At 43.1% G+C, this 11,068-nt stretch overlaps 1 protein-coding gene across 1 annotated transcript; it reads right to left on the reverse strand.

Annotated features, from left to right (window-relative positions):
• Nucleotides 1–1,065: 1,065 nt before the first annotated feature.
• On the reverse strand, nt 1,066–2,589 carry LOC147880243 (aspartyl protease 25-like). Its single transcript, XM_087371114.1, has one exon. The coding sequence runs from the start codon at nt 2,577–2,579 to the stop codon at nt 1,212–1,214; it is 1,368 nt and encodes a 455-aa protein (XP_087227240.1). The 5' UTR covers nt 2,580–2,589; the 3' UTR covers nt 1,066–1,211.
• Between the last annotated feature and the right edge of the window lie 8,479 nt (nt 2,590–11,068).

Consider the following 11,068-nt stretch of genomic DNA (forward strand, 5'->3'; position numbering starts at 1 on the left):
AGAGAGAGAGAGAGAGAGAGAGAGAGAGAGAACTAAAACAGAAATTGAAGCAAGGCTACGCAACGCTTAGAGACTAGGCTATGCAAGCCCTTGTAGTGAAAGCTTCATAAGGAAGCTCGATGGTGGCAGAGAGAGTAGAAGTCGAACTCCAGCAACAAACCAAGCGGGACTACGACGAAATGTGAAGAGGCGCTGCTGGCTGCATAAAAGCGATAGAGAAGGTTCTGGTGCATAAGATTCTGGTTACATTAACTGCACATTATATTAGCCTTCCCCTCTTCCTTTCCACCCTCTTCCTTTCTCCACAACTAATTAATTGATTTTTCAATATATCGTGGGAACCTATTTAGAGTTATGATATAACTAATCTATCACAATAACATCAATAATGTCTTTTTTGGGTTGGGAAGTTTTGAACTCCTCATGTTTGGATTTTTTTGATGAGGTTTTACATTTCAATTCGAATGTTATAGTAGATTTAAAACTAACATACTTCGAATTTTCACGAAGAAGCTTCTTCACTACACAAAAGAAAAACCAAAAACTAATCAAACACCATTTCGCTTAAAAATTAAAACATAAAAACAAAGTCATACAATCACCTTGAGCATACACCTCTTGAGCCACTTCTTGGAAGGAGCTCTTCAACAATCTCCTTGGTGTTTTTTTAAGCGGTGAATTCTTCAAAAGATTTTCCTTTGGTGGCTTTGCTTGAGGTAAAAAAAGGGGGGGGAGGGGAGTACAAAAAGAGAATTCTCAGCTTCCTATCACAAGAACATGCCCCCCAAAACTTCACTAAGTGAAATTTGCATGTCCACTAACCGCAGGAACATAAGAACCTAAGAAGCCACATTGATTTATTTATTCCAAATGGGTGTGTGAAATCATCACATTTATCATATTTTGAGGGACGGGTTCAATTCTTGAAAATCCATCATCCCATTTCACCAACCCCTCCCAAAAACCCAGATTTAAATGCAACAACCAAAAAGAACGGCGACCGCACTCAGATGTTTATTGTGCGCAACTGCCACATCTCAAATGAGTCGCGAATGGTAAACAGCCTGTAAAATATCTCCTCGAGAATGTCGCAGTCCTTCCGAATGTATTGCGATTTATTTGCGAATAGGTGAAGCTCGTGAAGTCGGATCCAGCCAGTGGCAGCCCGTTAACATTTCGCATGATCCACCTTCTCACAGATGCTACGTGAATCATACCATGGCACAGTTCGCCTTCGCAAATCCAACGCGCGAAGAAGAAAGGTCGTACTCAATCCAGTAATTTTGCTGCTGGTAGTTTCCAATTATGTTCAAAGGACTCGAACCAGAGCTAGCGAAAGCTGCACAAAGCACTATGTTGCTCCTCTCCACTAAAGCTGGGTACAAGATACTATCAGCCCCCATCTCGAGGTCGACTCCCCCCGCAAAATGGAAGGTGATGCTTGGCACACTCGGGAGAACACTTGCAGTGAGAGGGATCCTGTAGCATACATCTCCCCCTGCCTCTTTAGAAGAGAAGGGATGCAGTCGTGCAGTAGCCTTAAACATAGCTTGGACAAGGGGTCTGTAAGCAGAATCCGCCAAATGGGTAATAGCTGTACCTGAATCAAGAACAGTGCCTCCCATAGCAGAAGCATTGGACCGGAAAGAGGAAGCAGGAATTTTCAGGAGTTCCTTCCCGAGACTGATTCCTTGAAGATCGAGGTAGTAGTATAGCTCTCCCAGTGGCGAGAAGGGAGGGACCAGGGGCGTGTATGCCAATTTTGTGGGAAGTTTATAGTCACCAAATTGAATCACTCCGGACGAATTCAAGTTGGTGACACGATCAGGGAGACAGTAAGCAAACTTCTTCGAGTAGCCGCTGCCCAGCAGCTGGGAGGGGAAGGAGAAGGGACCTGCATTCAGACCTATGATGCCGGAAGTGGGAGTGGGTACAGTTTCCACCTCGACCACGGCACATCCAAAAACGAAGGGCTTGGCAAGCTGCTTGCCAACGTGAAAAACGTCGGCAGAGATGTAGCCCGCATCCCGGGAGCCGTCTCCGTATTGCAGCGCAAACACGCAAGAATTAGCCGACTCATTACCGCACTGGCCCCCAGCGAAGCCTAAGCTCTGCGTGCAGAGGGGGGAGGTGCAAGGCACACGCTGGTAGGAGGAGGAGCGGGCGAAGCGAAAGAGAGGGCCAGCGGCCTGGGGGTCACAGAGTTTGCAAGGCGAGCAAGAGGCCCAAGTGAGCTCGCTACCGGTGTCGAGGGTGAAGATGAGAGGTTGGGGGGGGGAGCCGACGAGGGCGGAGAGGTAGAAGTCACCGACATTCTCGGAGAGGTAGGAGAAGCGAGAGGAGACGGGAGAGGGGAGGGGATGGAGGTGGTGGAGGCGTGTGTGAAGGGAGAGACCGGAGGAGACGAAGTGAAGGAGGGGGGAGTGGGGGGGGAAGGAGGAGGGGAGGAGGGAGGGGGAGCGGAGGGGGGAGGAGGGGGAATCACGGTGGACGACGGGGAAGCGCAGGAAGGAGGAGGAGGAGCAGCAGCAGAGGGGGAGGAGGAGGACTATGGCGAGGAAGAAGAGCTTACGAGTCATGGCTATGGCTTTGGCTTTGGCTTTGGGTTTGGCTTTGGCTCCCCTTGTCGACGAAAGGTGGTGCTTTTGTTACCCTTTCGCATTTGCTTCCTTTCGCCGCCTCCTACCTCTACTTATTGCTTTGCAGCTGTCTCATGCCCACTTCTTACTCCTCTTTTTTTTGCTTTTGTTGTACCAAAAATATTCTTTGGTTTCAGGTTTTTGGCTTGCCATCTATGGAGGCCTAAAGGCCTAAGTAACCCCCATGGCATTTGAGAAAGCTCATTTTTTTGAGGGATTGGTGCCACTTGGAGCCACATCAACGCTTCAAATCCGCTCTCTCTTTCTCTCTCTCTCATTGCTAATTTTCGGATTCTTTCCTTCAAATCCTCTCTCTCTCAACTTTGTGCTCCCTTTTCCATGCTCCACATTCAATTCGTCTTCTTTTTCGATCTCAGGCAGGCCTTATGAATGATATTCATCTTGTCTCACCAAATATAACTAAAATAGCCTCAAAATTACAAATTTAAAAACCTTCTCTCCCAAGCTTTTGGCTTGCTGCCGTAAGGTAGGCTATATTGCCGATGCCTCTCTTAAGAAGCTAAAATTCACTGATTTTTCAAATATTTCTAGCTTTTTTTGGTGATTCGTTGAGGCCCCACTTTTTCTTCCCCCTTTCTCTCTTGTTTTCAATTTTGGTCCTCCTTTTTCTTGTCCAATTAATGTCGTTCCAACTTTTTTACCTTCTTTTCCTCTTTCCTATTGCGAATCCCTTCACGGCAAGCCACTTGAACGTGGTTTAACTTGTTTTTCTAATTTAACAATTCACCTAACATGAAGCCTCAGTTTTTGGTAAACACTGAGGATTCCCAACTCCAATCTGCCACCCTCCCCCCTCCTCTCCCCAATATGTCAAGGTCCCTCGTCCGGCCAGAAGACAATACCAATCGTGTCATCTGAGGCTCTTATTTTATAAAAGATTCAATCTTGAGCATTCTCACGCCAATATCACACTCACACTTCAACATTAGAGCTAGAAATACATCGCACATCCCTATCAAACCAGGAAGATGGACGAGGAACACTAATATGTCAAAACAACATTTGTGACCCTGCCTCCTTGGCCTCCCTCCCTCCTGCTCGCTTCCCTCGCCTTCCTCGGTTTCCTCATCTTAGCCTTCTTCCTCTCCCGCTCCGATGGAAGCTATCAAGAGCCTCCAAGGGGCCTCGGCATTGGCATAATGCCCCTAGCTTGGTAGTTTGCAAAAATGCAACGCTACAATTGTCATGCCACTCACCTTTTCTTTTTGTAAATTGCCCCCCCAGGGCATTTCACTAACATCATCCCTATAAATTCATTTCTCATGCCCTTTACAAACCAAGGACACCCTGCCCATTTTTAACGGGCAAAGCTTACAGTTCATTCTTATGTTACCCTCGTCTTTAGAAGGTTTTTCGCGTAGAAAAATGCATTACAACGATGATGCATGGTAGAGTTTTGCTCCTTACTAGTAGTCACGCTAGTTTCTACCTTCTTCAACTCCCATCCATCATTGCCACTTTTATGTTTCCTTATCTTTCCACTTAATGTCATGCAAATTCGTAATTTTAGGGAGGAGCTTCTTAAGCCTATAGAGCGCTATGAATTTTTGCCAGGGACAGTATTTACTCGTCGCATTCCATGAAATTTCATTCGTTAAAACGTCTTGCATGGGAACATCCTACTAGCTGGGGTGCTATAGTAGGCAAATAAGATGATACAAGTACCATCGCCCCCTCCCTCCCTTAAATGCTACCTTTTAATAAGGATTTTTTAACCGTGTAAACCCCTGTCCATTGAAGACTGCCATGTGTAAACCACAAGTTGGGCGCCTTTGGAGCTTCCTTTGGCCATGTGTGCTCACCCTTAAAATTCATGAATGCTTTACTTCATAGACCTCATAGCCAACTTCTCTCACTTACTAGGGATTGTAGAGGTAGCTTTAAATGTAATCACCATGGATTATGGAAGCACTAAAGACTCAATGCAGCTTGGGTATGTAGATAGTATGGATAGCTCAAATCCAAGTCCCTTTTAGAGTAAGGCTGGGTTCACACCACCCAACGGCTATCTTCCAAAAGGTGGTGTGAAAGGTTGATGTCCTAGTTGGCCCAATAGGAGGCACGAACCCGAACACTGACACAAAAGTTTTGTATCCGAGCCATGAAGACCACCCACTCCAACTCCTCCAACCACTACATGATTGGGCCATTCCATCTCCTCCAACTACTATACCAATCATAGCTTAGCGACATAAATTAGTAGCTTGATGATCGCCGACTGGGTGGTGTGAACCACCCGACAACCATCGTTCAATTCTTGGTGATCGCTGACCGGGTGTGGCATGAACCACCACACCCGGCAGCCATTCTTCAATTCTATTTTCTCCACCATGAGCAGGCAGGTCGTCGGAACCCATCATAAAAGGCCTTATACCAAGTGTTGCAATCTAGCATCACATATCACACCATCAATAAATACTACTTTGCATTCCTCTAACATGTCCCACCCAACCTTCAACCCCCACCACACACCTTCCTAATATTAATGTTGTAAGACTCCCATGAGACATGGAAGCTTTGTGCTATAAGTATTTTAATGCTTTCCTCCAAGAATATGTTCTAAAGGAACATATGTTTCAAGTTGCTAGTTTTAGCAAAGATAACTTCATTATGACATGGCACTCAATATAGAATACTTTAGGCTTGGAGATGCATGTGTCTTTCTTGAGATGTGAGTATAAGTACATTACTCCCTTAAAATAAAATCTTTTGATTACTTTTGTGTATATGTGTGTGAGCACATGCTTATGTGCACACACAAAAAGTACATACATGCATATAGACACACACACACACACACATTGTGTGTGTGTTTGTGTGTGTGTGTTAGAGAGAGAGAGAGATTAACATGTTTCAAGCAGCAACTTTTCATGAGCGTTATCTCTATTAGGCATCAAGGGACATGGAATCCATTAAAGAAGACAAGACACAAGGACATGGAGTTCAGATACAAGACAAGACAATGTGACACTCACTATGATGACATCTATGTTTCTTAAACATGTAGAGGGAGGTAGCTCAAGCAAATTACCAAAAAAAGACACATTTCTTTTATGATGTTCATAAAATGTCTATGTACCTCTCTCTCTCTCTCTCTCTCTCTCTCTCTCTCTCTCTCTCTCTCTCTTATATGTATGTATGTATGTATCTTGGGGCGCTAACTCCCTTTAGTAAGAAAACCTATCAAAATCTTGAGTATGAGATGAATTTAACAATATGCCATGAGTAGAAATTATTCAAATTAACATGGTTGTGTTCTACACTAAAGGAGCTTCAAATATGTCTTTACACCTTGAAATTTGGTTCACATGAAAAAGTTACACTAATTTGAAAGGAGATGGTTTTTCATATTTTAGTGCATTTTTTGTTTTACCCTCCCTCATCCAAAAGACCCCCCCCCTTAGCCTCACATATTATGAAAAACATATACAAATCTTAAAATCTTGCATATTTTTCAAGGTATATAACTTATATTTTATGGGAGCGGGGACATGAAATTTTCATATTTTTCCCTTGCATATTTAAAATTTATAAAGGAAATCTATGCATATTATATATGGACCTTGTCCCCCCATACCCTGAATTTTGGACTAGGGTAGTAATATAATACATATTGAGTTGGTGCCCCAGCGTATGTATGTACACACACCCACACACACACACACACACACACATACATATATACATACATATATATGTATATATGTATATACATGTATATACATATACATATATATATACATATATATGTATATATGTATATACATGTATATACATACATATATATATATATATGTGTATACAAATATATGTATATACATATGTATGTATATGTATATACATATGTATGTATATGTATATACATATATACATATATGTATATATATCTAAAAGTCTTTGTTTGTCCAAACGATTCTAGATGGATATATGAGGCAATATCTAGATATATGTATACCTATGGATTGCCTAAACAATTTTTCTCTCGGCTGGGGCCACTTCGGCCTCTGGTCTTTGTTCGTAAAGCTTTTTCTTCACCGCTTGTAGCTTTATCAGTCTCAGAGAATAAAACGCTTATATATGTATGTATATATATATATATATATATATATATATATATATATATATATGTATATACATATATACATATATACATATACATGTGTATATACATATATACATGTGTATATATATATATATACATGTATATATATACATATATATGTATATACATATGTATATATATATATGTATGTATGTATGTATACATATATATATACAGTACACACATACACATAGATATATAAAAATATAGATAGATAGATATGAGGAGGAGGAGGAGAGGGTGTCCTGAGTTGCTGAATCTTTAGGCTTTGTAGTACAATTTGTCAAGTGTAGAGAACTAGCTAGGTATGTTTATATTTTCAAAAAAGATACTTAATAAATTATTGACAAGTTTGTCATTTATGAGATCGATTGCACAATGTATCAAAGCACTCCTGAGTTGTCCTCCATTATGAACCATTAGGGGAATTTAGGACTCAAAAAGGGCCTCTTGGATTAGGCCCTTAACAGCCAATGGGAAGGCTTCTTATCTTATCTTATATTATCTTCTTATCTTATCTTCTATCTATTCTATTAAGGAGGGAGGAGGGAGGAGGGGGAGGCACGTGGCGGGAGGAGGGGGAGGCACGTGGCGGGAGGAGGGAGAGGCACGTGGCGGGAGGAGGAGGGACCTTCACCTTCATCTTCACCTTCATCACCTTCAGTCACCTTCACCTTCACGCCGTCGCATTCAAGATGATCGCCCGCCACGCATTGAATCGCCGTCGTCGCCTTTTCAAACGTCCCTGCTTCGTCTCCAGCTCTCTCCTTCGCCAACCTGTAGCTCCGTCGTCTCGCTTCGTCGTCTCCTGCAGCTCCGTCGCCATCGCTCCGTCGTCTCCTGCAACTCCTCCGTCTCCTACGCTCCGCCGTCGTCTCCTACGCTGCGTCGTCTCCTACGCTCCGCCATCGCCATCACCAAGCAGTCTCCTGCAGCTCCTCCGAAGCTCGACCTTCAGCTCTTCTATCAATAGAATAGATAGAAGGAGGGAGGAGACACGTGGCGACATCATCGACAGAAGGGAGGAGGCACGTGGCGACATCATCGACAGAAACGAGATCAGCGCATCAGCCTCCTGCAACTCCTCCATCTCTTGCACCTCTACCACCCTCCACCACCCTTCGTCTCCTGCAGCTCCACCACCCTCCGTTGCTCGAGCTCCATCTCCTACACCTCCACCACCCTCCACCACGCTTCGTCTCCTTCAGCTCCACCACCCTCCTTCTCTCAGTGCCCTACCCTCTGCCTACTCCTTGCCTTTGCAGCTTGCTACTATGGTCTGCAGCAAAGGGAGCCCAGCAAGGTCAGAGATCTCCATCCTCCCTCCTTAATAGAATAGATAGATAGATAGAAGATAGAAGATAGAAATGGAAGATAGAAGATAGATGAATTCCGTGGATCCTTCGATTGAAACTCTCTCTCTAACCAAAACACAAATCAAGTGCAAATCTCGAGGGGGCAAAGGCATGCAAAGTGTAGACATACATGCTGAGCCAATAGAAAAGGATTGTAGAAAAGGTTGGTAGTTTAGCGTGCAACTGTGTTGTAGGTTGGGCTACTGTAGGTTGGGCGAGAGAGAGAGAGAGAGAGAGAGATGTACAGTTCGCTTATATACACTTCCTCTAGCCATTGCTGTATGTTATTGGAGCACCCAACAATAGTCCATTCGTTCTAACTAGACACATTAAGTACATTAAATTATTTCCCGTATTTCCTTGCTGCCAATACCAGCGAATTTCTCCTGCACCTCCACCACCCTCCACCACGCTTCGTCTCCTTCAGCTCCACCACCCTCCTTCTCTCAGTGCCCTACCCTCTGCCTACTCCTTGCCTTTGCAGCTTGCTACTACGGTCTGCAGCAAAGGGAGCCCAGCAAGGTCAGAGATCTCCATCCTCCCTCCTTAATAGAATAGATAGATAGATAGAAGATAGAAGATAGAAATGGAAGATAGAAGATAGATGAATTCCGTGGATCCTTCGATTGAAACTCTCTCTCTAACCACAACACAAATCAAGTGCAAATCTCGAGGGGGCAAAGGCATGCAAAGTGTAGACATACATGCTGAGCCAATAGAAAAGGATTGTAGAAAAGGTTGGTAGTTTAGCGTGCAACTGTGTTGTAGGTTGGGCTACTGTAGGTTGGGCGAGAGAGAGAGAGAGAGAGAGAGAGAGAGAGAGAGAGAGAGAGAGAGAGAGAGATGTACAGTTCGCTTATATACACTTCCTCTAGCCATTGCTGTATGTTATTGGAGCACCCAACAATAGTCCATTCGTTCTAACTAGACACATTAAGTACATTAAATTATTTCCCGTATTTCCTTGCTGCCAATACCAGCGAATTTCTTGATTAAGTGTAGACATAAAGGTGAGGGAGTGTGATTCAGTTCAACGACTATTTCATTGCATGCGCCGAAAATAAAAGAATATGGATTAAATCAAATATAAAGGAAATGGGGAGGGGGGATAAAGGTGTAAGGCATTAGCTTAATTTATACGTGGGGGTGTATGTCATTACGTATTTCTATGAGACAGAGAGAGAGAGAGAGAGTAATTAACTGTATCAGTCTACCTTATATCACATATAGTCATACGATTCACTTCCTCTAGCCATTGCTGTATGTTATTGGAGCACCCAACATTAGTCCATTCGTTCTAACTAGACACATTAAGTACATTAAATTATTTCCCGTATTTCCTTGCTGCCAATACCGGCGAATTTCTTGATTAAAAACCATCTTGAGGGATGATCCAATGCAAGAGAAAGATAAGTGGAAGAGGGGGGAGAATTGCACATGCTTAAAAACCATCTTGGGGGATGATCCAATGCAAGAGAAAGATAAGTGGAAGAGGGGGGAGAGAGAGAGAGAGGGAGAGAGAGAGAGAGAGAGAGATTATATGTGTGTGTGAGAGAGATAGTGTGTGTGTGCGTGTGTGTGTGCTTTTGTGTTTTTGTGAGAGAGGGGGGGGGGAGGTTTATAGAATTTTTGTATGTGGTTTTGAGAGAGAGAGTGAGAAAGAGAGGTGTAGGGGTTGATCGATGCTAGGGGGAAGGTGAAAGGGCATGAATATCTAAGGAAAGGAGATGAAAGAAAATAAAGATAATGGAGGAACGAAAGAAGGTAGCCCAACCTACAACACAAATCAAGTGCAAATCTCGAGGGGGCAAAGGCATGCAAAGTGTAGACATACATGCTGAGTCAATAGAAAAGGATTGTAGAAAAGGTTGGTAGTTTAGCGTGCAACTGTGTTGTAGGTTGGGCTACTGGTTAAGAGATGACCAGATGTTTCTCTATAGAGAATCTATGAATGCTGCATACGGTACAGTGTTTAAGTCATACAAGATGAGTAGGGAAGCTCAATTTTATCTGCATCTAATATCTCAGTTTTGATGGTGATGCAGGATGTGGACTGCACAATCAATATGTATTATAGCTCTGAGAGAGAGAGAGAGAGAGAGAGAGAGAGATGTACAGTTCGCTTATATACACTTCCTCTAGCCATTGCTGTATGTTATTGGAGCACCCAACAATAGTCCATTCGTTCTAACTAGACACATTAAGTACATTAAATTATTTCCCGTATTTCCTTGCTGCCAATACCAGCGAATTTCTTGATTAAGTGTAGACATAAAGGTGAGGGAGTGTGATTCAGTTCAACGACTATTTCATTGCATGCGCCGAAAATAAAAGAATATGGATTAAATCAAATATAAAGGAAATGGGGAGGGGGGATAAAGGTGTAAGGCATTAGCTTAATTTATACGTGGGGGTGTATGTCATTACGTATTTCTATGAGACAGAGAGAGAGAGAGAGAGTAATTAACTGTATCAGTCTACCTTATATCACATATAGTCATACGATTCACTTCCTCTAGCCATTGCTGTATGTTATTGGAGCACCCAACATTAGTCCATTCGTTCTAACTAGACACATTAGGTACATTAAATTATTTCCCGTATTTCCTTGCTGCCAATACCGGCGAATTTCTTGATTAAAAACCATCTTGAGGGATGATCCAATGCAAGAGAAAGATAAGTGGAAGAGGGGGGAGAATTGCACATGCTTAAAAACCATCTTGGGGGATGATCCAATGCAAGAGAAAGATAAGTGGAAGAGGGGGGAGAGAGAGAGAGAGGGAGAGAGAGAGAGAGAGAGAGATTATATGTGTGTGTGAGAGAGATAGTGTGTGTGTGCGTGTGTGTGTGCTTTTGTGTTTTTGTGAGAGAGGGGGGGGGGAGGTTTATAGAATTTTTGTATGTGGTTTTGAGAGAGAGAGTGAGAAAGAGAGGTGTAGGGGTTGATCGAT

Source organism: Dipteris shenzhenensis, chromosome 32, assembly GCF_047967505.1.
Source record: "Dipteris shenzhenensis isolate YYH24624 ecotype China chromosome 32, Dip_SZ_1.0, whole genome shotgun sequence".
Taxonomy (NCBI): domain Eukaryota; kingdom Viridiplantae; phylum Streptophyta; class Polypodiopsida; order Gleicheniales; family Dipteridaceae; genus Dipteris; species Dipteris shenzhenensis.